Source organism: Hylobates moloch, unplaced genomic scaffold, assembly GCF_009828535.3.
Source record: "Hylobates moloch isolate HMO894 unplaced genomic scaffold, HMol_V3 SCAFFOLD_71, whole genome shotgun sequence".
Classification (NCBI taxonomy): domain Eukaryota; kingdom Metazoa; phylum Chordata; class Mammalia; order Primates; family Hylobatidae; genus Hylobates; species Hylobates moloch.
This window is the reverse complement of record NW_026652346.1, coordinates 262,574-288,855: the sequence shown is the minus strand read 5'-3', so window position 1 is coordinate 288,855 and position 26,282 is coordinate 262,574. Positions and strand designations below refer to the sequence as shown.

Here is a 26,282-nt window from a genome sequence, read left to right as displayed (position 1 = left end):
CTACCCAGTCCCTACTCAAGATGGGGTCGCTCTGGTTCAAATGCTTCTGACACCATCACAATAGGAAACTAGTTCAAAGATTTCTTTTTATTATTATTATTATTATTATTATTATTATTATTATTATTATTTTATAGAGATGGAGTCTCACCATGTTGCCCAGGCTGGTCTTGAACTCCAGGGCTCAAGTGATCCTCCTGCCTCGGCCTCCCAAAGTGCTGGGATTAAAGAAATGAGCCACTGTGCCTGGCCCCAGAGATTTTTTACAGACAATAAATAAGGGCCTCCTAGGCAGGAAGGGCACCATTAGTCAGGAGGGCACCGTGAGTTGGGAAAACAGCATGAGGAGACGGGAGAGCAGTCCTCCAACCCCAGGTCAAGTAGAGAGAGAGAGAATAGGAGTAGAGTCAAGTGGAGAGAGCATGTGTCAACTCGCAGTACGTATATAGAGAGGGGAATACAGTGCCAGTCACTTGAAGTTCAAGGGCAGATGTCTAAATGCTCCATTTAAAGAAAGTGGCGGGGGGGCTGGGCACAGTGGCTCATGCCTATAATCCCAGCAATTTGGGAGGCCAAGAGGCCGAGGCAGGTGGATCACTTGAGGAGAGGAGTTCAAGACTTGAGGTCAGGAGTTCGAGGCCTGGGCAACAGGGCAAGACTCTCTCAAAGAAAGAAAGAAAGAAAGAACCTCGTGAAGGTAGAGAGTTCGAGACCTGCCCAGCATGGTGAAACCCCGTCTCTACTAAAAATATAAAAATTAGCCGGGCTTGGTCACTTGCGCCCGTAGTCCCAGCTACTCAGGAGACTGAGGCAGGAGAATCGCTTGAACCTGGGAGGCAGAAGTTGTAGTGAGCCGAGATCGCACCATTGCACCCCAGCCTGGGCAACAGAGTGAGACTCGGTCTCAAAATAAATAAATAAATAAATAAATAAATAAATAAAAATAAAGGAAGTGGCAGGAATGCAGGAAGCCCAGCCTGCTGGGTGAGAGAGGCGCCTTTAAGTTCATACTCTGGCTACCAGCTTGGCCCATGTGGATATGGTGATCTACTTCTAAAGTCTAGCCAGCAACCTTTGGTCTGTTGTTCCTAATACCACTGACCTAGGCGTGAGACCTTGTGCATATTCCAACGGGCACCGTTCGAATGGTGTAGATATTAAAGGCTGTCAGAGAAGTCTGAGCTACGTGCCATGCTGAGTAAGGCCTTGGATGAGCGTAAACAGTTGAAGCACATGAAGGCACCCATTGTGACCTGAAATCCCATGCAGAGCCACCCACTCCACCGTCTAGGGTGGGGCCAAGGGAACAGATCAATTCTGGACCTAGAGCAGAGTGGAATGACGCTGTCACACACCAGCATGGCTTCCAGATTGGCTCGCACATGGCCAGAGTTTCTTTTAGGGATGGATATGAGGGGGTGTACGTTTGAGCAGAGAGCAAGCAGCGTACTAAGATCATAGCCTATGCAGGCAGGGAGTTCAGAAAGAAAAGTAAAAATGTCCTGCGTCCATTTGTGTCTTAGGAGAGGTAAATCCATGGGCATGACCTAGGTTTGCCACCCAAGCAAGGAGTGAAGGTTTAGTGTAAGGGGTGAAGTCATCTCCAGTGTCAAGGCCCTGGGTTGGGGTGATGTCATCTGAGATGATGTCATCTCCAGCAGTGAGATTTTGGGGTGATGTTGTCTGGCATCTGGCATGTGGGATGGGGCTCCTTTCTTCTTTTTTTTATTTTGGAGGCAGGGTCTCCCTCTGTCACCCAGGCTGAAGTACAGTGGCACTATCATGGTTCACTGTAGCCTCAACCTCCAGGGGTCAAGCAATCCTCCTGCTTCAGTCTCCTGAGTAGCTGGGACAACAGCCATTCACCACCATATCCGGCTAATTTTTTTTTTTTTTGTAAAGGCAAGGGTCTCACTATGTTGCCCAGGCTGGTCTCAAACTCCTGGCCTAAAGCAATCCTCCCACCTTGGCCTCCTACAGTGCTGGGATTACAGGTGTGAGCCACCAAGCCTGGCCTAGTGCATTTTTTGAAAGGTTAAAGTTAGAACCTACATTGTAGAGGCACAAAACCCAGTGTCCTTTTTTATATTTTTGTTATATGAATTTTGAATTTCCAGTTGAATCAAACTATAGAAAATATATTGTATACTCAATTTGTCTATTTATATTTATATTAAAATATTATATATGTACATATGTATATTATATATAATACATATAATGTATTACATATAATATACATATGTACATATAAGGTATACATTTCTACATATATAATATATAGTATATAATATATACAATATATTTAACTATATATTGTACTTCTAGGTACAAGGAGAAAATAAAAGGTGACTAGATAAATTATACATACATATATAATATAATATGTGTATAGAATATATATGTAATATACATATATATGTAATATACATATATGGTACATATAATAATATATAGTGTATTATATATTAATATACAATATACATATAATATATACATAATGTGTACATATATGCATTAATATATGTATTGTATCACATATATTATGTATGTATATTTTATATGTATATATAATTTAGTTAGTCACCTTTTATTTTTCTCCCTGTACCTTCAGGTTTGCTCATTAATCAATAAGTAATCTAGAGCTAACATTATGTTTGCTAGACCTGGTGTTTGCTCAATACTTAAAGTTTAAAGTTCTCCTTTTTTTCTTGGACTTCTAACTTCCTGAAGCAGCAGTCTCTCTCTCTCTCTCTTTTTTTTTTTTTCTTGAGACAGAGTTTCACTCTTGTTGCCCAGCCTGGTGTGCAAATGGCGATTACCTCCACCACCATGCCCAGCTAATTTTTAGATTTTTAGTAGAGACGGGGTTTCACCATGTTGGTCAGGCTGGTCTCGAACTCCTGACCTCGTGATCCACCCACCTCAGCCTCCCAAAGTGCTGGGATTACAGGCGTGAGCCACTGTGGCCGGCCTCTTTTTTTTCTTTTTTTCTTCCTTTACGTTTTGAGCCACCTGAAGCCTGAGTTCTTTGTCTCTGGCTGACAAGAGGGAAATTGGGAAGAGGAAACGGGCCCTGTGTCTCCAACCAGCAGCCTCTCTGGGGACACCCCCCACCGCAAGATAATCAGTACCTTTTTTCCTTCTTTTTTTTTAGTATAATTTGTAGAACTACTCGTAATTCTAGGTGGCTAAAATATATTTTTTCTTTCCTCCCTCTCTCTTTGGATGTTTACCTAACAAGCTCATGGTGACACCGAGTAGCATCTGTTGTGAGCAGCAAACAGTCTTTGTTCCCATTTCTTGGTCCTGCTGATTATCATTTTTTTTCTTTTTCTTTTTTGAAACAGTCTCTCTCTGTCGCCCAGGCTGTAGTGCAGTGGCACAGTCTCAGCTCACTGCAACCTCCGCCTCCCAGGTTCAAGCAATTCTCCTGCCTCAGCCTCCCAAGTAGCTGGGATTACAGGTGCCCACCACCACACCCAGCTAATTTTTTTGTATTTTTAGTAGAGACCAGGTTTCACCATGTTGGCCAGGCTGGTCTCGAACTTCTGACATCAGGTGATCCACCCGCCTCAGCCTCCCAAAGTGCTGGGATTACAGGTGTGAGCCACTGTGCCCCATCATCTTTCTTTTTCTTTCTTTTTTTTTTTTTTGAGACAGGGTCTCATTTTGTTACCCAGGCTGGAATGCAGTTGTGTGATCACAGCTCACTGCAGCCTCAACCTTCCGGGTTCAAGCAATCCTCCTGTCTCAGCCTCCTGGGTAGCTGGGATTACAAGCATGCACCACCACACCCGGCTAATTTTTTTTATTTTTCTGTACAGACAGAGTTTCACCATGTTGCCCAAACCGGTCTCAAACTCCTGGGCTCAAGCAATCCTCCAGCCTCAGCTTCCCAGAGTGCTGGGATTACAGGCATGAGCCACCTCGTCCAGCCTGATTATCTTGATCTAGGTATTTACTTAAGAGAAATGAACATGTATACACACAAGAGTTTTGAGTGTACTAATTATAATAGCTAAAAATTATAATAGCTAAAAATTATAATAGCTAAAAATTAAGAAGGGAGGCTATCAGATGGTGAAGGGATATATTTTGGTATATCCATACAATGGAATCCTATTTGGCAATAAGAAGGAATGAAATATATGTGAACTGACGTGGAAGAATTACAACAACATTAGGATAGTGAAAAAAGTCAAATAGTAGACAATATGACTATTCCATTTATATAAAATTCTAGAAGAGGCCGGCTGGGCGCAGGTGGGAGAGGTGCCTCTAAGTTCTCACACCAGTGAGATTCACGCCTGTAATCCCAGCACTTTGGGAACCGAGGGGAGCAGATCATTTGAGGTCAGGAGTTTGAGAGCATCCTGGCCAACATGGTGAAACTCCATCTCTATAAAAATACAAAAATTAGCCGGGCATGGTGCTGCACACCTATAATCCCAGCTACTCGGGAGGCTGAGGCAGGAGAATCACTTGACTCACAGGAGGCGGAGGTTGCAGTGAGCCAACATCATGCCACTGCTCTCCAGCCTGGGCAACAGAGAAAGACTCTGTCTCAAAAAAAAAAAAAAAAAAAAAAAAAGAACCTCGTGGAGGAGGTAGAGTAGACTGACAGTTATCAGAGTGTAGGGAGGGGGCAGTGAAGAGAGGTTGGTTGATAGCTACAAAAATACAATTAGATAGAAGAGATAGGCCGGGCACGGTGGCTCATACCCGTAATCTTAGGACTTTGGGAGGCCAAGGCGGGCGGATCACCTGAAGTCAGGAATTCAAGACCAGCCTGGCCCACATGGTGAAACCTCATCTCTACTAAAATTACAAAAATTAGCTGGGCATGGTGGCATGTGCCTGTAATCCCAGCTACTCAGGAGGCTGAGGCAGGAGAATCGCTTGAACCCAGGAGGCGGAGGTTGCAGTGAGCCAAGACTGCATCATTGTACTTCAGCCTGGGTAACAAAGCGAGACTCTGCCTAAAAAATAAAAATAAAAAAATAGGAAATTGAAAAACACAGGAAGCAAAAAACAACAAACATCCACAATCACCAGCATTTTACAGCTTGACATTCCTTCTAGGGTCCTGGGTGTAGGCAGAACATCCAATCTTATGGGACTGAGATCACACAATACGTATTATGCTTTTTCATGCATCATGAATATTTACCCATTCAAAACCTAAAGCTATGTGAGCATTTTGGTAACCAAGAATACACACCACCAACTCAATCTGTCAAGGAAAAAAAATGTAATCCTGCTTTTCTTGAGACAAAAATTTCATAGAAGACAAAAGAGGCAATAGGCGACTAGATAAAAAGCATTGGCAGAGTTCTGATTAAAAGACTGCATTCCCTTAATGCTCAATTTAGAATAAAAATGTAGACCAGACACAGTGGCTCACTTCTGTAATCCCAGCACTTTGGGAGGCTGAGGCGGGCAGATTGCTTGAGTTCACGAGTTCGAGACCAGCCTGGGCAACATAGCAAGACCCCTTCTCTACAAAAAATGCAAAAATTAGCCCAGCGTGGTGGCACACACCTGTAGTCCCAGCTACTGGGGAGGCTGAGGTGGGAGGCTCACTTGAGCCCAGGAATTTGAGGCTGCAGTGAGCTATGATCATGCCACCGTACTACAGCCTAGGTGACAGAGCAAGACCCTGTCCCTTAAAAAGAAAAAAATAGATTTGGGGAAAAGTAGATCTTTATAGAGCCGAACACCTTTTTATTTATTTATTTTATTTATTTATTTATTTATTTATTCATTTGTTTGTTTGTTTGTTTATTTTGAGACGGAGTCTCACTGTGTTGCCCAGGCTAGAGGGCAGTGGTGCAATCTCGGCTCAGTGCAACCTCTACCTCCTAGATTCAAGCGATTCTCCTGCCTCAGTCTCCCAAGTAGCTGGGATTACAGGTGCCCGCCACCACACCCAGATAATTTTTTGTATTTTTTAGTAGAGACAGGATTTCGCCATGTTGGCCAGGCTGGTCTTGAACTCCTAACCTCAGGTGATTCACCCGCCTCAGCCTCTCAAAGTACTGGGATTACAGGCATGAGCCACCGCACCCAGCCTTTTTTTTGAGACAGAGTCTCACTCCGTCACCCAGGCTGGAGTGCAGTGGTGCGATCTTGGCTCACTACAGCCTCCGCCTCCCAGGTTCAAGTGATTCTCCTGCCTCAGCCTCTTGAGCAGCTGGGATTACAGGCGCCTGCCACCATGCCCGGCTAATTTTTGTATTTTTAGTAGAGACGGGGTTTCGCCACGTTGGCCAGGCTAGTCTCACACTCTTGACCTCAGGTGATCCACACACCTCGGCCTCCCAAATGCTGGATTACAGGCATGAGTCACCACGCCTGGCCTTAAATTCTTATTTAAATTTATTAAACTTATTCTTATTTAAATTCTTTTATTCCTCAATTCCTTTCTATAAATTTTCATTATTTTACTTTGAAATATCTGCCAGGACATTCAAGAATCATAATTTTGGTAACCCATATGCCAGCCTTATGTGTCTCACAATTAAAGCACAATGTTTTCAGCATTGAAAAGAACCAATATGTTGATTCACACTCATAGTTGCAAAACAAACGTGTTAGGCCATTCTTGCATTGCTATAAATGCCTAAGACTGGGTGATTTATAAAGAAAAGAGGTTTATTTGGCTCACGGTTCTGCAGGCTGTACAGGAAGCATGGCGCCAGCATTTGCTTCTGGTGAGGACCTCAGGAAGCTTCCACTTACAGGGGAAGTTGAAGGGGGCCTGGCATGTCACAAGGCAAGAGAGAGAGCAAGAGAGAGTGTGGGAGGGAGGTGCCACACTCTTAACCAGATCCCACTCACTATTGCAAAACAGCACCAAGGGGTTGGCACTGAACCATTCATGAGAGATCCACCCCCATGAGCCAAATACCTCCAACCAAGGGCTCATCTCCAACACTGGGGATTACATCTCGACATGCAATCTGGAAAGGACAAACATCCAAACTATATCAACAAATGAAGAAGGCTGGAGAAATCCAAGGACTGAAGGACATCCTGGTTATAATTCCTACATTTAAGTCACATTGAGATTTGACATAGTATTGTACAACTTTAAATCTTATTTGCCATGCCTTAGAATCTTTTTCTTTTGAGACGGAGTCTTGCTGTATCACCCAGGCTGGAGTGCAGTGGCACAATCTTGGCTCACTGCAACCTCTGCCACCCAGCTTCAAGCAATTTTCCTGCCTCAGCCTCCCAAATAGCTGGGATTACCAGTGCCCACCACCATGCCCAGCTAATTTTTATAATTTTAGTAGAGACAGGGTTTTACCATGTTGGCCAGGCTGCTCTCAAAATCCTGGCCTCAAGTGATCTGCCCACCTCAGCCTCCCAAAAATGCTGAGATTACAGGTGTGAGCCACCTCACTCAACCAGAATCCTTTCCAAATTAAAAATCAAACAGAAACCCCACAGAATCACATTTGCTTGGCATTGCTCTAGTAATATGTGCATCTTGGGTGCAAGTGTCTAAATTGCTAAGCCTGCATCTGCAATTTTACATGTTAAGATGCTTCCGGCCAGGCGTGGTGGCTCACGCCTGTAATCCCAGCACTTTGGGAAGCCAAGGCAGGTGGATCACTTCAGGTCAAGAGTTCGAGACTAGCCTGACCAACATGGTGTAACCCCGTCTCTACTAAAAATACAAAATTAGCCAGACATGGTGGCACATGCCTGTAATCCCAGCTACTCAGGAGGCTGAGGCAGGAGAATTGCTTGAACCCGGGAGGCAGAGATTCTAGTGAGCTGAGATTGCACCATGGCACTCCGTCCTAGGCAACAAAGATGCTTCCGGCTGGGTGCCATGTAATCCCAACACTGTGGGAGGCTGAGGCAGGAGGATCACCTGAGGTCAGGAATTCAAGACCAGACTGACCAACATGGCAAAACTCGATCTCTACTAAAAATACAAAAATTAGCTGGGTGTGGTGGTGGGTGCCTGTAATCCCAGCTACTTGGGAGGCTGAGGTAGGAGAATTGCTTGAACCGGGAGACGGAGGTTGCAGTGAGCTGAGATGGTGCCACTGCACTCCAGCCTGGGAGACACTGTGAGACTCCATCTCAAAAAAAAAAAAAAAAAAAAAAAAAAAAGATGCTTCCATCCACTGTTCATCTCAGATTAAATGAAGACCAAGGCTAGGCACAGTGGTTCACGCCTGTAATCCCAGGACTTTGGGAGGCCCAGGTAGGTGGATCACTTGAGGTCAGGAGTTCAAGACCAGCCTGGCAAACATGGCGAACCCCCTCTCTACGAAAAACACAAAAATTAGCCGGGCGTGGTGGTGGGTGCCTGTAGTCCCAGCTACTTAGGAGGCTGAGGTAGGAAAATCACTTGAACTGGGCGGCGCAGCCTGCAGTGAGCCGAGTGAGCCGAGATCACACCACTGCACTCCAGCCTGGGCGACAGAGCAAGACTCTGTCTCAAAAAAGTAAAAATTTTTAATATAAATAATGTGATACTTATTAACACAGTGATTGGGACAAATCCAAATTGAGGGACATTCTACAAACTAACTGGCCAGTGGTCTTCAAATGTGTCAAGGTCATGAAAGACAAAGAATGAGGAAGTGTCCAAAACAGAGGGCACTAGTCGGGCATGGTAGCTCACACCTGTAATCCCAGCACTTTGGGAGGCTGAGGTGGACAGATCACCTGAGGTCAGGAGTTCAAGACTAGCCTGGCCAACATGGTGAAACCCCATCTCTGCTAAATACAAAAATTAGCCAGGTGTGGTGGTGGACACTGATAATCCCAGCTACTCAGAAGGCTGAGGCAGGAGAATCACTTGAACCCGGGAGGCGCAGGTTACAGTGAGCCAAGATCGTGCCACTGCACTCCAGCCTGGGTGCCAAAGCAAGACTCCATCTCAAAAAAAAAAAAAAAAAAGAAAAGAAAAATAATGAAAAGAATACAGATAAGACCTCCAGGATATAGCAAAAGCAATGCTCAGAGGACAATGTATAGCATTAAAGTAATTATGTCAATAAATAAGAAAGAATGAAAATAAATAAACAGCCAAGTGTGGTGGTGCACCTACAGACCCAGCTACTGAGGTGGGAGGATCACTTGAGCCCAGGAATTCTGAGCTGTAGTGCACTATGCCAATCCAGTGTCTGCACTGAGTTTGGCATCAACGTGGCGACCTCCTGGGAGCGGGGGACCACCAGATTGTCTAAGGACGGGTGAACCTGCCCAGGTCAGAAACAGAGCAGGTCAAAACTCCCTGCAGATCAGTAGTTTTGTGCCTGTAAATAGCCACTGAACTCCAGCCTGGGCAACATAGCAAGAGCCCGTCTCTAAAAAATAAATAAATAAATAAAATTAATTAGAAATCCAATTCCAGAAGTTGTAAAACAAACAATAAAATAAACCTAAGAGAACACATAGAAGTTAATAAAGGTAAGAGCAGAACTTAATAAGCTGGAAAACTGGAAAACACATGAAAAGATGCTCAAATTTCCTTATAATAGAAAGTAGGCCAGGTGCCGTGGCTCACGCCTGTAATCCTAGCACTTTAGGAGGCCAAAGTGAGTGGATCACCTGAGGTCAGGAGTTCAAGACCAGACTGGCCAACATGACAAAACCCCCGTCTCTACTAAAAATACAAAAATTTGCTGGACATGATGGAGCATGCCTGTAATCCCAGCTACTCGGGAGGCTGACACAAGAGAGTCAGTTGAACCCGGGAGGCAGAGATTGCAGTGGGCAAAGATTGCACTGAGCCGAGATAGCACCACTGCACTCCAGCCTGGGTGACAGGGCAAGACTCTGTCTCAAAAGAAATAGCTAATTAAACCCTTAATGCTTACTTAATTAAATATATTAATTTAAAAATTAATTAATTTTTAAATTTTTTAAAAATAAAGTAACTGGTCCGGCACAGTGGCTCGCACCTGTAATCCCAGCACTTTGAGAGGCCGGGGCAGCAAGAGGTCAGGAGTTCAAGACCAGCCTAGCCAACATGGTGAAACCTCGTCTCTACTAAAAATACAAAAATGAGCTGCACATGGTGGCGTGCGTCTGTAATCCCAGCAACTCAGGAGCGCACTTGAACCCGGGAGGTGGAGGTTGCAGTGAGCCAAGATTGTGCCACTGCACTCCAGCCTGGGTGACAGAGCAAGACTCTGTCTCAAAAATAAATAAATAAATAAATAAAGTAAAGCTGTACTGAAATACCATTCACCTCTTAAATGGGACAATTTTTTTGTTTTGTTTTTGGAGTTTGTTGAGACAAGTTCTCACTCTGTCACGCAGGCTGGAGTACAGTAGCATGATCACAGATCACTGCAGCCTCAAACTCCTGGGCTCAAGCGGTCTTCCCATCTCAGCCTCCCAAGTAGCTGTGACTACAGGCACGAGCCAGCACACTCAGCAATTTTTTATTTTTTGGAGAGCTGGGAGTCTCACTATGTTGCTCATGCTGGTCTTGAACTCCTGGGCTCAAGCGATCCTCCCACCTCAGCCTCCCAAAGTGCTGGGATTACAGGCATAAGCCACCACATCCAGCCAATTTTATTTTATTTTTAAATATACTATGTTGGCAAAACTATAGGCAACCAATAACTCTTACATATTGCAGGAGGTAGTGACCAGTAATACATGTTGAGGAATTTATCCCAGGGATATACTTGCAACACTACAAAATGATTTGTGCACTAAGTTTGTAATAGCAAGTAACTGAAAGCAATTTAAATGCTCATCAGTGGGGGGCAAATTAAATTATGTTACTTTCAACTGGGCAAGGTGCCTCACGCCTGTAATCCCAGCACTTTGGAAGGCCAAGGCAGGCAGATCACCTGAGGTCGGGAGCTGGAGACCAGCCTGACCAACATGGAGAAACCCCATCTCTACTAAAAATAAAAAATTAGCCGAGAGTAGTGGCACGTGCCTGTAATCCCAGCTACTCGGGAGGCTGAGGCAGGAGACTCGCTTGAACCCGGGAGGCGGAAGTCGCGGTGAGCTGAGATCATGCCATTGCACTCCAGCCTGGGCAACAAGAGCAAAACTCCATTTCCAAATAAATAAATAAATAAAATTATGCTACCTTTACGCAATATAAAGTATGCAGCTTTTCATTAAAAAGGGAAAAAATAAAGAATGAGGGCCAGGTGTGGTGGCTCATGCCTGTAATCCTAGCACTTTGGGAAGCCGAGGCAGGTGGATCACTTGAGGTCAGGAGTTCAAGACCAGCCTGGCCAACATGGAGAAACCCTGCCTCTACTAAAAATGGAAAAATTAGCCAGGTGTGGTGGTGGGCGCCTGTAATCCCAGCTACTTGGGAGGCTGAAGAAGGAGAATCGCTTGAACTCCGGGGGGCGGAGGTTACAGTGATTGGAGATCGCGCCACTGCACTCCAGCCTGGGTGACAGAGCTAAACTCCGTCTGAAAAAAAAAAAAATGAGAAAGTCTATGATGTACGAATCTGGAACTATCCTTAAGATATACTGTTAGCTAGGTTTCTTTTTTTAAGTCAAGTACAGAAGAGTGTGTAAAGGATGCTACAATTACGTAAAAACATGGATTCAGGGCAGAAAAATACCTATTGATGATATATGCATGTACCTGTTTGGGCTACAGAAAACAATGAAGAAAAAAAGTGGGTAATATATGCAATACAGGACCACAGCTAACACTGCTTTAGGAATGAATACTGGGTCGAAGAAGGCAGGGAAGAAGAGAACTTTTCACTTTATACCTTTTCAATTTTATGAATTCACTAACTGTCCAAATAAAATATAACCTTTTTTTTTTTTTTAGGACGGGGTTTCCCTTTATCCCCTAGGCTGGAGTGCAGTGGCACGATCTCAGCCCACTGCAGCCTTGACTTCCTAGGTCCAAGCGATCCTCCCACCTCAGCCTCCTGAGTAGCAGGGACCACAGCCACGCACCGCCACACCCAGCTAATTTTTGTATTTTTGGTAGAGAAAGGGGTCTCCCTATGTTGCCCAGGATGATCTCAAACTCCTGGGCTCAAACAGTCCACCCACCTCAGCCTCCCAAAGTGCAGGGATTAAAGGCGTGACCCACCGTGCTTGGCCCAAAATGTAACTTAAAAAGATATTCTCCAGCCAGGAAATAACTTCTCCCCACTCTTCTAAGATCTTTCCGCTCTCATTTCTGGCCATCACTGTTTCCTGCAGCACAGACATTTGTAAGTGTGCCCAGGACAAGGATGGGAGGATGTCACAACTGAATGAAAGTAGGGAAGCCAGGCGCAGTGGCTCACACCTGTAATCGATTCCAGCTACTCAGGAGGCTGAAGGCAGGAGGACCGCTCAAGCCCAGGAGTTCAAGGCCAGCCTGGGCAACATAGCGAAACCCTGTATCTATCCAAAAAAAAAAAATAGCCAAGCTTGGTGGCATGGGTCTCTAATCCCAGCTACTCAGGAGGCTGAGGCAGGAGATTCGCTTGAACCCGGGAGGCAGAAGTTGCAATGAGGGGAAATCGCACCACTGAACTCCAGCCTGGGCAACACAGTGAGACTCTGTCTCAAAAAAAAAAAAAGAGGAGGAAGAACTTGGGGGAGAATGGGAGGCAGAAGATAATCATCTCCCAGGAAGCACAGGGACTCAGGCAGGGACACCCACCCCACAGCAATGCACACACCCCCACACCTCTCTCCTTGGAAGGGAGGGGCCAGGAGGGCCTGAGAGACTCTAGTTGATTTTCCAGAAATCACAGAAGGAGAGAGTCACTGCGAAACAGCCCAGCCCATCCAGGTCAGAGTTCTCACCCAAAGTCCAAAGCCTGCAATTTACCAGCTGATGAAAAGAAACAACCTCCGTATCATTACCTGTATATAACGCCTCTGGGCATCAGTTTCAGTTTCCCAGCTGTTAATTTGTACTAAGAATAGCCTGGGTGTGGTGGCTCATGCCCATAATCTCAGCACTTTGGGAGGCCAAGGCAGGTGGATCAGCTGAGGTCAGGAGTCGGAGACCAGACTGGTCAACATGGTGAAACCCCGTTACTACTCAAAATACAAAAATTAGCTGGGCGTGATGGCAGGCACCTGTAATCCCAGCTACTCAGGAGACTGAGACAGGAGAATTGCTTGAACCCAGGAGGTAGTGAGCCAAGATCACACCATTGCACTCCAGGCTGGGCAACAGAGTGAGACTCTGTCTCAAAAAAAAAAAAAAATTGTAGTGAAAATACAGCCTATCCCACTGGAGCTGGGCGCAGTGGCTCATGCCCGTAATCCCAGCACTTTGGGAGGCCAAGGTGGGCGGATCACCTGAGGTCAGGAGTTGGAGACCAGCCTGGCCAACATGGTGAAACCCCATCTCTACTTAAAATATAAAAAATTAGCCGGGCGTAGTGGTACGCACCTGTAATCCCAGCTACTCGGGAGGCTGAGGCAGGAGAATCACTTGAACCCGGGAGGCAGAGGTTGCAGTGAGCCAAGATCACGCCATTGCACTCCAGCCTGGGGAACAAAACTGAGACTTCATCTCAAAAAAAAAAAAAGCAAAGAAAATACAGCCTACCCCATTTGAATGCTACAAGCGAGAATTAAATGAATGATATTTAGCAAAGCATTCAGGAAGCGGCTGGCAAACAAGCTCTTCTTCCCCATACATGCTACTGTGAAAGCAACATTGGATCTGGGCTACTCTTCCACTCCACCCTGTTGTCCCCAACGTTGTGGACGTTTAAGGGATCCAGCTGGCCACTGGGCCAACCTCACAGCCAGCCTGCACTGTCCCCAAGCCAGGTGGCAGAATCCCAAACCAGTCCTCCTCACTTCTGCACCAATCTTGTGTTAAATACTCAGTGTCCCTAGAACCCCAGCCAAGGTCATCTATGGAACCCGTGCTTCCGGCACAGCTCTCACTTGGCCACTTGATACCTGCAGGGCAGCCAGGAGTGGCCAGGAGCTCTCTGGGTGTCAAACATCTATAGCACCTAGTGTAACCTCACCAGCTGTTCCCAAGAAGCCATTCAAGGTGCACTGCTAACATTTAAACTGAAAACCAAGTCAGGGTTGGCTGGAACCTGTGAGACCAGGATCTGAGAGCCAGTTGGACCAGCATGCCAGGGACCATATCAGATGGATGCCAGGTCATACCAGGGAAGATGAGTGGCAACGTGGAGTTCAATGTACTACTGGTGAATTAAATTGCATATTTCACTCCTTTCAGAAGCACTCAAGTTCATGGGCAAAAAGGAATGCCAAGAAAAGTACTGATCAGTTCTGATGGCCGGGCGTGGTGGCTCACACCTGTAATCCCAGCACTTTGGGAAGCAGAGGTGGGAGGATCGCTTGAGCCCAGGAGTTCAAGACCAGCCTGGGCAACATAGCAAGACCCCGTCTCTACAAATTAATAAAATATTTAAAAATTAGCTGGGCACGGTGGTGCCACCTGTGGTCCCAGCTATTCAGAAGGCTGAAGTAGGATTACTGCTTGAGCCCAGGACTTCAAGGCTGCATTGGGATATGATCACACCATTGCACTCCAACCCCGGGTGACAGAATGAGACAAAAAAAAAAATCTGAGCACAAGGGTATGCCACCCGCGCTCCACTCTACCCCCGGCCAGAAAAGAGTCTCAACTAAGCAAAAGGTTATTTGGCCAATTGCATGGGAAATACTGTACACTCGTTAAATATTTAACAAAATTGTGAAAACAAAGTAAGACTTTGTAGAGACAAGCTATAAAAAATGTGTGAAATGCTCATAACTAGCAAGAGAGAAAAGGGTAAAAAGGATGGATAAGCCGCAAAGAGAAATCAGCCTATCCTGTGTAGGATGACGTAACTTGGATCCAGCAGGAAGGCTGGCCCAACATTAAGTAGGGGACATAGGAAGGGGTGGGCAGAGGGAGGAAAGTTCTTTGTGTAGCCTCAGGCTCCCAATTCTGCCAGGTTACAATCTCACTTAATGGGGGGTTGGGCAAAGGCTCATCATTAAAGGAAGAGTTCGGCCGGATATGGTGGCTCAGGCCTGTAATCCCAACACTTTGGGAGGCTGAGGCAGGTGGATCACTTAAGGCCAGGAGGTTGAGACCAGCCTGGCCAACATGGTGAAACCCCATCTCTACTAAAAATACAAAAAATTAACCAGGCATGGTGGTGCGCACTTGTAATCCCAGCTACTCAGGAGGCTGAGGCAGGAGAATCGCTTGAACCTGGGAAGTGGAGGTTGCAGTGAGCCGAGATCACGCCACTGCACTCCAGCCTGGGGCAACAGAGTGAGACTCTGTCAAATAAATAAATAAATAAATAAATAAATAGGAGATACTGTTCTTCAGCCCCTCCTCCTTCCTGCTGGCTGGAATGTAGATGTGATGGCTGATGTTCCAGCAGCCATTCTATGCCATGCAGTGGAAGTCACATGCAGAAGATGGTGCAGTAACAAGATACTGTGTAAGGAGCAACAAGGTTCTGTGTAAAGAAGCCTGGACCCTGACATTGAGGGCACCATGCCAACCCTGCAAGACCGATTTCTAGGTCTTTTTTTTTTTTTAAGACAGAGTCTCCCTCTGTCACCCAAGCTGGAGTACAGTGGCGAGATCTTGGCCCACTGCAATCTCTGCCTCCCAGGTTCAAGCAATTCTTGTGCTTCAGCCTCCCAAGTAGCTGAGAGTACATGCATGCACCACTACACCGAGCTAATTTTTGTATTTTTAGTACAGACAAGGTTTTACCATGTTGCCCAGGCTGGTCTCAAACTCCTGGCCTCAGGCGATCCTCCCGCCTCAGGCTCCAAGTAGCTAGAATTATAAGTATGCACCACCACACCCAGCTAATTATTTTTATTTTTTGTAGAGATAGGGTCTCACCACATTGGCCATGCTGGCCTCATACTCCTGGCCTCAAGTGATCCTCTCTCCTTGTCCTCCCAAAGTTCTAGGATGACAGTCACTGCACCTGGCCTAAGAAATACATTTCTATTATTTTTTTTTTTTTCAGACGGAGTTTCGCTCTTGTTGCCCAGGCTGGAGTACAATAGCATGATCTCCGCTCGCTGCAATCTCCGCCTCCCGGGTTCAAGCGATTCTCCTGCCTCAGCCTCCTGAGTAGCTGGGATTACAAGCATGGGCCACCATGCCCAGCTAATTTTTTTGTATTTTTAGTAGAGACGGGGTTTGTCCACGTTGGTCAGGCTGGTCTTGAACTCCCAACCTCAGGTGATCTGCCTGCCTTGGCCTCCCAAAGTACTGGGATTACAACAGGCATGAGCCACCGCGCCTGGCCTCTATTATATCTTGTTAAAGACATTATTTGGTTTTTGGTCTCATACAGCTGAATTGAATATTAACCAATAAATAGAGGAAATAAGAATCTTTTGTGTTAGAAGATGTGGATCAAAGTCTGTAATAGAAGTGAGGTTCCCTGCCAGGCATGGCGGCTCATGCCTGTAATCCCAACACTTTGGGAGGCTGGGGCAGGAGGATCACCTGAGGTCAGGAGTTCGAGACAAGCCTGGCCAACCTGGTGAAACCCCACCTCTGCTAAACATACAAAACTTAGCCGGGTGTGGTGGCAGGCGCCTCTAGTCCCAGCTACTCAGGAGGCTGGGACAGGAGAATCCTTGAGCCCAGGAGGCAGAGGTTGCAGCGAGCTGAGATGGCGTCATTACACTCTAGCCTGAGCGACAGAGCGAGACTTTGTCTAAAAAAAAAAAAAAAAAAAAAAAAAATGGGGCCTCCTTCCAAGGTGGGAGACAAAGATAAAAGAGGGGTAGGGGAATTCTCTGAATTGGCAGAACTGGTAGTAGAAGCAAGGCTCATTCCTGGATAAACAGAAATTGTGAGAGAAGAAATGGGAAAAATCAAGGACATCCCTGCAGTGACAGCTGTGGAGGGTGGGGAGTTTACTATGCTAGACTATGTAGGGAAACGCCTCCTGGTTTGACAGGTTAGGTGCCTGTGTTGACAAAGGTTGCTGAGAGCTCAAGGTGAAAAGAGGGATAGTTCCAGGAAATGATAACCCTGGTGATAAACTGTCCCTGCCCTCCCTATCTTCATTGTACAGGCCTAGAAACTCGTGACGACAGAGGTTCGGTGACACCTGCGTGGCACAGCTCGTCTGGAGGGTGACAGGGGCAAGCCTTCATCACTAGCAGGGCCAAAAATCCCTAAAGCCTCAGGACTGGGGCAGGCCTCAGCGCACTCGTTCATGGTTTGTTTCCATCATTTTAGTTTTTAGGGCAGAAGGGAGTCTCGCTATGTTGCCCAAGCTGGTCTCCAACTCCTGGACTGAAGCGATCCTGCTGCCTCGACCTCCCAGAGTGCTGGGATTACAGGCACTGCACTAGGGGCCACACGCGACTCCATCATTTTAATAATTCATAATTACCACGCTTAGAAACCTGCCTCAGATCCATTCCTCCCGCAGCAACAACACCCACCGTCCATCCTCCTGTCCCCTCCCCCATGCACAGCACTTACACCTGCTCTTCAGGGATCTCAACTAGGGCACATCGTCTGGCCAGTGGGGAGCCTTCAACTAGTGCGGCCAGAACGCTGAAGGCCAGATACAAGGAGCCTCGGTGTCCAGGCAGGGGATCTGGGGTTGCCTGAGACTGGGGCGGGGAGAGCCGGAGACAGTGAGCACAGATAGCGAGGGGTTCACCTCCCCAACACCCCCAACCCAGTCCAGCCTCCGAGGCCCGAGTGGCTGCTTTTTGCGCCACCTGGCGGCCGTCTCCAGCGAGCGGAGCGCGGGTGTCCGTGCCTGCGGGACCCGGTTCCCGTGGGGCGAGCGGGCGTGGGGCGCGCCCAGCTTGGAGAGCCGGGAACCGCGCGGCCCAGGGACTGGCAAGACTCCGGATTCAACCCCTGCGAGGCCCCGAGACCCGGTGCCCGCGGTCCCTGGCGGCGGCGCCCGCGTGCCCGGGGCGCTGCGGGGCGCTGCGGGGCGCGCCGCGGCCAGAGGGAGCGTGTGCGCACGCGCCCACCCCACACCGTGCCCCGCACCGCCGCGCGCGCGCACGCACGCCCCGACGCTGGCCTGCGCCGGCCGCTCTCCCACGCCGGGGCCCGGGGGCTCCCGAGCCGGCCGCCTCCAAGAAGCAGGCGCCGCGCGGTATTGCCGCCTGCACCTCGGGCGTGGGCACCCCGCTGCAGCAGCCCTGTCCACACGGGTGACCTCCTGGAGGGCGGGGCGGGGGGCAATCTGCGTGGGTCAGGCCCCTCGGAGCAGGCCGGGGGCGCCCGGGCCAGGCCGCTCCCACCTGCCAGCCGCGCGGCCAATGAATGCTAGGCCTGGTGATGTCATGCCCCGACCGGACCCTGGTGACGAAAGTCCGAGGTCACCCGTCAGGGAACCAGCACAGACCCACCCGCGGGGGTTCCAGAAGTTTCCACTGCCGCCGCGGACTGCGGCCTCGCCCGGCAGCCTTGCGCGTGCTACCACGCTGGCCTGCCTTCTCAGGTGCCCCAAGTCACCCCTTCCTCCCCCGGGGGTCTCCTGTCTCCATGCCCCCCCACCACTACATTTCCACTAGCGATCCCGTTTTACGTCTCCATTCCCACAGGTGTCCTTTCATCCCCAGGAGTGTCCCACGTCACCTTTTCTGCACCAGTGCCACCTGGACCCCTAAGGGGACGGTCCTCGGCCACACTCCCACATGCCTCTCCTCCCATGCCACCCGTCTGTGTCGTGGCCGGGGATGCATGGCCCCTTGGCCTTGCGCTAACTTCAGCCTCGAGCGAGACCGACAGGGTGTCCAAGTGTGTCCGTCCGTCTGTGAAAGTCGGTCCCTGCGTTTGTGCCTGTCACTGCATGAGGTCGTCCGTCTGCGCGTGTCTGTCTCCAAGGGGTTCTGTCCGTCTGTCTGTCACGTGGGTGTCTACTCCGCCGCTGCAGGTCTTTGGGTCGCGTCTGTCACTGCGCGTCTGTTGTCGGTCGGCGTCTGGCACTGGAGTGCGTCTGGGCCCCGGGGTCTCCGGGTCTCCGCTCCAAGGGAGGGAGAGAGAGGGGAGGTGGCCGCCCGGAGGAGCGGGGAGGGGCGGGGGCGGAGACAGTGGGCGGGGGCGGGCGAGGGCGCCGTGAGGCCCGGAGGGGGTGTGTGCGGGGGGCCGGAGGCGGCGGCTGTCAGAGTCGGCTCAGCCTGCGCCGGGGAATATCGGCCGCCTCCAGCTCCCGGCGCGGCCCGGCCCGGCCCGGCTCGGCCGCCTCAGGTGAGTCTCCCTCCCCGCCCGGGACTCTCCTTAAGGCCCGCGTCCGGGGCATCGTGCGCTCCCCGAGGGGTCCAGGCCCCCCTAACGGGACGGCTCCCTCGTCCCCGGGCCTGCCCCGCGCGGCCCTCCGCTGCCCCGCACTCGTCCGGAACTCTTCGCCGGCCGCCTCACACTCACCGACGCCCACGCAGGAGCCCGAGCCCGCGGGGACGGCCGCCGCCTCTGCGCTCCGATTCCCGCGGGGACCCCCGAGCGCCCCTTCCCCGATCGCTCGCTAGTCCGGGGCCACTGGAAGACACCCCCTAATTGGGGCGGTACCCGAGTTGCGCAGGTTCCCGACGCCGGGCTGGGCACCCCCATTCCCAGGGCCACAAGCCCAGCGCCCCTGCGCAGCGCCCCGCAGAGGCCCCCTCCGAGGCCCAGGACGCCCCCTCCCGCGGAGACTCCATCTCTATTTTTTGGGAAGGGGAGGCTCGGCGGAAGCCCCGAGTTATAATTAGCGCCACTCGGGTTTCCTAGTTAATCTCCAGCAGCACCACCACCCCCCAGCTCAGGGTGGCGGGGGCTGGGCGAGGGGTGACCGGTGGGAGAGGGGGGAGTTCCCACCCGGGGAATTTTGATCCTTTGGCTGGAGATGCCGGAACCGTAGCAGCTGCTGCCCCCAAAATAGCGCCCCCGCCCCTGCAGCCGGGGATCTCCGGAGCCCCGGGAACACAGGCATCCCGGCTCGCCCTTCAGGCGGCTCTGCAAGGCCCTGGAGCCCCCAGGCCCCCCACCCCAAGTTCCCGGCTCCGGGCTCGGGGCGGGGAGCGCCGACCTTTTCTCGGTCTCTACTGCCCTCCGCCGGCGGCGGCGTGCACGGCAGCTTCAGACGAATGGGGGGCTCTCGAGTCCTGGGGGACGCGGGCTGGCGAGCCTGTTTGCTGGGGCTGGGCTGGGAGCGTGCGCAGCTGATGGGAACCCGCGGGCATCAGCGCTCGGTGCCAGACATTGGATGAGAAGGGGCAGGGTTGGGTGGGGAGTGGACTAGGCAGGATTTGGGGAACCCCGGGACCTGAGGCTTCCACACCCTGAATGCCCAGCCCACCGCCCCCCAGGGCCCCGGGTCTGGCCGACCCAGGAGAGCGGGGCTGCGCCTTCAGGCCGCCGCAAGCTCCCCCAGCGGCGCCGCCCGTCCGTGAGGCCGCGCCCCTGTCGGGTGGCCTGTGCGTGGACTGAGGCCTCTGGTGCCCTCACTGCACGAGCTGGGCCCGGCCCAGTTCCAGGAAGAGGTGAGGGCGGTGTACCCCTGCGGGGCAGAGAGGGTGCTCCTCTCTGTTCCCTGCATTTGTCTGGATATGGGTGTCTGCCCGATCTCTTTCCCCTCCTGCCCGCTGGCCTGTGTCCTTGTCTCTGCCTGTCTCCTTCTCTCCCTCCTTCTCTCCCCTCATCTTTGCCAACCTGCCCCACCTCCCCTGCAGCTGAGCGATAACCCTTGGGCCGACTGTGCCCTAATCTCCTCCCTCCTGGCTTCTGGACGGACCCTTCACCCTTTCCCTTTCTTTCTCCCAGCAGACGCCGCCTGCCCTGCAGCCATGAGGCCCCCGCAGTGTCTACTGCACACGCCTTCCCTGGCTTCCCCACTCCTTCTCCTCCTCCTCTGGCTCCTGGGAGGAGGAGTGGGGGCTGAGGGCCGGGAGGATGCAGAGCTGCTGGTGACGGTGCGTGGGGGCCGGCTGCGGGGCATTCGCCTGAAGACCCCCGGGGGCCCCGTCTCTGCTTTCCTGGGCATCCCCTTTGCGGAGCCACCCACGGGACCCCGTCGCTTTCTGCCACCGGAGCCCAAGCAGCCTTGGTCAGGGGTGGTAGACGCTACAACCTTCCAGAGTGTCTGCTACCAATATGTGGACACCCTATACCCAGGTTTTGAGGGCACCGAGATGTGGAACCCCAACCGTGAGCTGAGCGAGGACTGCCTGTACCTCAACGTGTGGACACCATACCCCCGGCCTACATCCCCCACCCCTGTCCTCGTCTGGATCTATGGGGGTGGCTTCTACAGTGGGGCCTCCTCCTTGGACGTGTACGATGGCCGCTTCTTGGTACAGGCCGAGAGGACTGTGCTGGTGTCCATGAACTACCGGGTGGGAGCCTTTGGCTTCCTGGCCCTGCCCGGGAGCCGAGAGGCCCCGGGCAATGTGGGTCTCCTGGATCAGAGGCTGGCCCTGCAGTGGGTGCAGGAGAACGTGGCAGCCTTCGGGGGTGACCCGACATCAGTGACGCTGTTTGGGGAGAGCGCAGGAGCCGCCTCGGTGGGCATGCACCTGCTGTCCCCGCCCAGCCGGGGCCTGTTCCACAGGGCCGTGCTGCAGAGCGGTGCCCCCAATGGACCCTGGGCCACGGTGGGCATGGGAGAGGCCCGTCGCAGGGCCACGCAGCTGGCCCACCTTGTGGGCTGTCCTCCAGGTGGCACTGGTGGGAATGACACAGAGCTGGTAGCCTGCCTTCGGACACGACCAGCGCAGGTCCTGGTGAACCACGAATGGCACGTGCTTCCTCAAGAAAGCGTCTTCCGGTTCTCCTTCGTGCCTGTGGTAGATGGAGACTTTCTCAGTGACACCCCAGAGGCCCTCATCAATGCGGGAGACTTCCACGGCCTGCAGGTAACTAGTGGCTAGCCGGCGTGAAGCTGGCTCCTCTGGGTCCCAACGGTCCCTCCCCTCCCTGCAGGGACCCAGGCATGAGGGCTTCTCCAGGCCCATTCCCAGAAGTCCCAGAAGTCGTCTCTGAGGGCTCAGATCCCAGGGTGGTCGGCAGGGCAAACAGGAAAGCCACCATGGGTCTATTTTCTCTTTCTCTGCGTCCCTCCCCTGATCTCGTCCTCTCTCTGTCCATGGTTCCGGGTCTGTAACTGTTCATCTCTCTGGCTCTTTGTCTGTCCATCTGTTTCTGTCTACTTGTCTGTCTGTGCCTGTCGCTCCATCCCACCCCCCTCTCCCTCACCCCCAGGTGCTGGTGGGTGTGGTGAAGGATGAGGGCTCGTATTTTCTGGTTTACGGGGCCCCAGGCTTCAGCAAAGACAACGAGTCTCTCATCAGCCGGGCCGAGTTCCTGGCCGGGGTGCGGGTCGGGGTCCCCCAGGTAAGTGACCTGGCAGCCGAGGCTGTGATCCTGCATTACACAGACTGGCTGCATCCCGAAGACCCGGCACGCCTGAGGGAGGCCCTGAGCGATGTGGTGGGCGACCACAATGTCGTGTGCCCCGTGGCCCAGCTGGCTGGGCGACTGGCTGCCCAGGGTGCCCGGGTCTACGCCTACGTCTTTGAACACCGTGCCTCCACGCTCTCCTGGCCTCTGTGGATGGGGGTGCCCCACGGCTACGAGATCGAGTTCATCTTTGGGATCCCCCTGGACCCCTCTCGAAACTACACGGCGGAGGAGAAAATCTTCGCCCAGCGACTGATGCGATACTGGGCCAACTTTGCCCGCACAGGGTCAGCAGTGCAGAGGGGGAGAAGGCTAGGGAGGACAGGAGTCGGGGGCGGGAGGACACACAAAGAGAGGCAGACACACAGAGACAGAAAGGACGGGTGGGACAGGGGCAGGATAGAACAGCCGGAGAGGGACATGCTCACAAAGGAGATAAAAGGGGAGAGAAAAAGAAAGGAGACAGAGAAGGTGGAGAGGGTCTTGCAGAGACAGAGACAGAGGCAAAGGAAAGTGAGGAGGAGACGAGGTAGACATGGAGGGGGCGGGGCACAGTGGCTCACCCCTGTAATTCCAGCCCTTTGGGAGGCCAAGGTGGTAGGATCCCCTGAGGTCAGGAATTTGAGACCAGACTGGACAACATAACAAGACCCCGACTCTTAAAAAGAAAAAAAAATACAAAACTTAGCCAGGCACGGTGGCTCTTGCCTGTAGTCCCAGCTACTTGGGAAGGTGAGGCAGGAGGATTGATTGAGCCTGAGAGGTTGAGGCTGCAGTGAGCTATGATGGCACCACTGCACTCCAGCCTGAGCAGCCCTATCTCTGGGAAAAAAAAAAAAAAAAAAAAAAGACGGGAGACCAAGACAAAGGAGTTGGAGCTGGATTAAGTCTAACCAGTGATGTCACTAGCAGTGACACATTCTCTCACACACACACTAGTTTACCTGGATCAAGAAGAGGACAATGAAATCTAGCATCGGATGGGTGTTGTTAAAAAATGTGATGTTCGTAGACATAGGACCTGTCCTGGTTACTTAGGAAGGGCTCAAGACATCCTAGCCATTTTTTTAGTGAGAGAAACAAAGATGGAACAGAAAAGCTGAGGGAAACGGAAGGAGACAGAGAGCGCATGAGGAAGGGAAGACTCTGATGACCGGGCACATTGGAGAAGGGAAAGGAGTGACTTGGTGGTGGGAGGGTGGCGACGGGCTCTCTGGGGCTCTCCGCAGAGCTGAAGAGTCCGGGGTCCCGTGGAGTTGCGGGCCACCTCCTCCCACCGCCCGTCTGGACTGAGCCTTCCCTTCCTTCCGCAGGGACCCCAATGAGCCCCGAGACCCCAAGGCCCCGCAATGGCCCCCGTACACGGCGGGAGCTCAGCAGTACGTGAGTCTGGACCTGCGGCCGCTGGAGGTGCGGCGGGGGCTGCGCGCCCAGGCCTGCGCCTTCTGGAACCGCTTCCTCCCCAAATTGCTCAGCGCCACCGGTACGCAGGGGCCAGCGGGCAGCGGCTGGGAGGAGGGGAGTGGGAGCCGGCCAGGTGTAACCCCTCTCTTCTCCCCCTAGCCTCGGAGGCTCCCAGCACCTGCCCAGGCTTCACCCATGGGGAGGCTGCTCCGAGGCCCGGCCTCCCCCTGCCCCTCCTCCTCCTCCACCAGCTTCTCCTCCTCCTCCTCTCCCACCTCCTGCGGCTGTGACCACGGCCTCTTCCCCTACGGCCACAGGGGCCCCTCCTCTAATGAGTGGTCGGACCGTGGGGAAGGGCCCCACTCAGGGATCTCAGACCCAGTGCCCCCTCCCTCCTCAAACCAAGAGACTCACACTGGACAGGGCAGGAGGAGGGGGCCGTGCCTCCCACCCTTCTCAGGGACCCCCATGCCTTTGTTGTTTGAATGGAAATGGAAAAGCCAGTATTCTTTTATAAAATTATCTTTTGGAACCTGAGCCTGACATTGGGGGGAAGAGGGAGGCCCCGGGCTGGGTAGCACTCCCCATTGGGGCTATAACGGTCAACCATTTCTGTCTCTTCTTTTTCCCCCAACCTCCCCCTCCTGTCCCCTCTGTCCCCCTGTCTTCCGGTCATTCTTTTCTCCTCCTCTCTCCTTCCTGCTGCCCTTCTCTGGCCCCGCCTCTGCCCTCATCCTCCCTCTCGTCTTTCGCACATTCTCCTGATCCTCTTGCCACCGTCCCACGTGGTCGCCTGCATTTCTCCGTGCGTCCTCCCTGCACTCATGCCCCCCCTTCAACCCGCCCAAATGTCCGATCCCCGACCTTCTTCGTGCCGTCCTCCCCTCCCGCCTCGCCGGGCGCCCGGGCCGCAGACACGCTCGACGAGGCGGAGCGCCAGTGGAAGGCCGAGTTCCACCGCTGGAGCTCCTACATGGTGCACTGGAAGAACCAGTTCGACCACTACAGCAAGCAGGATCGCTGCTCAGACCTGTGACCCCGGAGGGACCCCCACGACCCCCGTTCCGCCCGGCCCCCTAGCTGTATATACTATTTATTTCAGGGCTGGGCTATAACACAGACGAGCCCCAGACCCTGTCCATCCCCACCCCACCCCCGAAGTCCCCCGGGGCTCCCGGTCCTCTGCATGTCTCAGGCTGAGCTCCCTCCCCCGCGGTGCCTTCGCCCCTCTGGGCTGCCAATAAACTGTTACAGCCACGGGAGTATGCGCGACTAGGGAGCCAGGGGTAGGGGCAGAACGCCGGAATAACGGGGGCCGAATCTATGCAGGAGCGGGGCTGGAGAGCGAGAAACAGGCATGCTCCGAGGCGGGCACAAGGCAAAGGCCAACCCCCGGCTCTGCCCCGCCGGGCGGAGCTCGCGCCTGCGCAATGAGGCCCGCAGGCAGGCTGGCTGGCACCGCGGAGGGGCCGGGCGGGACGCGGCGGAGCATTGTGGGAGCCCCTCGGTCGGTGCCGCTCGGTGGCTGCCGCTTGCGGCCTGCGGTGATCAACGAGGCCCGGGGAGCGCGTCCCCAGTCTGCGCGCCGGTCCTGCGGCAGCTGGCCCAAGACCCGGAGCTGAAAGGAAGTGTTGGAGCCTGAGGTCGCTCCGCGCCGCTAGGAGGACACTGTGCTTGGCCTGGGACCTCCGCTCCCGCCCACCGCCCTGGAGCCGCTGAGGGACGTCCACGTGGGCCTGCCCCCGCCGAGCCGCGGCCCTGCCCGCCTGGCGCTGCTCTCGGGCCACTACCTCTACTACCACTACGGCTGCGACGGCCTGGACGACCGCGGCTGGGGCTGCGGCTACCGCACTCTGCAGACGCTGTGCTCGTGGCCGGAGGGCCAGCCCGCGGGCGTACCTGGACTGGCCGCCGTACAGGCGGCCCTGGAGGACATGGGCGACAAGCCCCCCGGCTTCCGGGGCTCCCGGGACTGGATCGGCTGCGTGGAGGCCAGCCTCTGCCTCGCTCACTTTGGAGGGTCCCAGGGACGCCTCTGCCACGTACCCCGGGGAGCGGGGCTGCACGGGGAGCTGGAGAGGCTTTACTCCCACTTCGCAGGGGGCGGGGGCCCGGTCATGGTTGGGGGGGACGCAGATGCCAGGTCCAAGGCCTTGCTGGGAGTCTGCGTCGGGTCAGGCACGGAAGCCTATGTCCTGGTATTGGACCCTCACTACTGGGGCACTCCAAAAAGCCCCAGTGAACTACAGGCTGCTGGGTGGGTAGGCTGGCAAGAGGTGAGTGCAGCCTTTGACCCCAACTCCTTCTACAACCTGTGCTTGACCAGCCTTAGCTCCAAACAGCAGCAGCGAACCTTGGACTGAGGGCGAAGTTACAGAACTGAGATTCTCGGGTCCCAGACATGCACCTATGTACCTCCCACTGGTGTCCCTGCAGAGCCTGGCACTTTTGACATCAATAATAAAAGTGGCAGGGCTGAGCAACACCTCAGGAGTTACTCTGGAAGGATGGGGGAGGTA

The 26,282-nt window shown here is 52.7% G+C and overlaps 2 protein-coding genes across 9 annotated transcripts; both read left to right on the top strand.

Annotated features, from left to right (window-relative positions):
- Positions 1-18,002: 18,002 nt before the first annotated feature.
- Positions 18,003-25,656, top strand: LOC116463849 (acetylcholinesterase-like). Of its 8 annotated transcripts, none has more exons than XM_032147122.2 (5): positions 18,003-18,424; positions 20,725-21,815; positions 22,162-22,646; positions 23,673-23,842; positions 24,678-25,656. In XM_032147122.2, the coding sequence occupies exons 1-5, from the start codon at positions 18,247-18,249 to the stop codon at positions 24,797-24,799; spliced, it is 2,046 nt and encodes a 681-aa protein (XP_032003013.1). In that variant the 5' UTR covers positions 18,003-18,246; the 3' UTR covers positions 24,800-25,656. The 8 variants fall into 8 exon arrangements, with proteins under 8 accessions (XP_032003013.1, XP_058290864.1, XP_058290860.1 ...); XM_058434881.1 differs by lacking the exon at positions 18,003-18,424 and adding an exon at positions 18,662-18,723 and having other exon boundaries at positions 20,728-21,815; positions 24,678-25,022; XM_058434877.1 differs by lacking the exon at positions 18,003-18,424 and adding an exon at positions 18,841-19,173 and having other exon boundaries at positions 20,728-21,815; positions 24,678-25,021.
- Positions 25,657-25,682: 26 nt separating this feature from the next.
- Positions 25,683-26,281, top strand: LOC116463851 (inactive Ufm1-specific protease 1). Its single transcript, XM_032147129.2, has one exon. It carries the CDS (start codon positions 25,698-25,700, stop codon positions 26,124-26,126), a length of 429 nt encoding a protein of 142 aa, XP_032003020.1. The 5' UTR covers positions 25,683-25,697; the 3' UTR covers positions 26,127-26,281.
- The last annotated feature ends 1 nt before the right edge of the window (position 26,282 follows it).

What these genes read in the sequence shown, in the direction of transcription:
- LOC116463851 (XM_032147129.2), top strand. Translation starts at nt 25,698, where the DNA reads ATGGGCGACAAGCCCCCCGGCTTCCGGGGCTCCCGGGACTGGATCGGC.
- LOC116463849 (XM_032147119.2), top strand. Translation starts at nt 20,511, where the DNA reads ATGGGTGTCTGCCCGATCTCTTTCCCCTCCTGCCCGCTGGCCTGTGTC. An exon ending in GAGACTTCCACGGCCTGCAG is followed by an intron (nt 21,816 to 22,161) that starts GTAACTAGTGGC and finishes CCTCACCCCCAG; the next exon opens with GTGCTGGTGGGTGTGGTGAA. An exon ending in GCCAACTTTGCCCGCACAGG is followed by an intron (nt 22,647 to 23,672) that starts GTCAGCAGTGCA and finishes TTCCTTCCGCAG; the next exon opens with GGACCCCAATGAGCCCCGAG.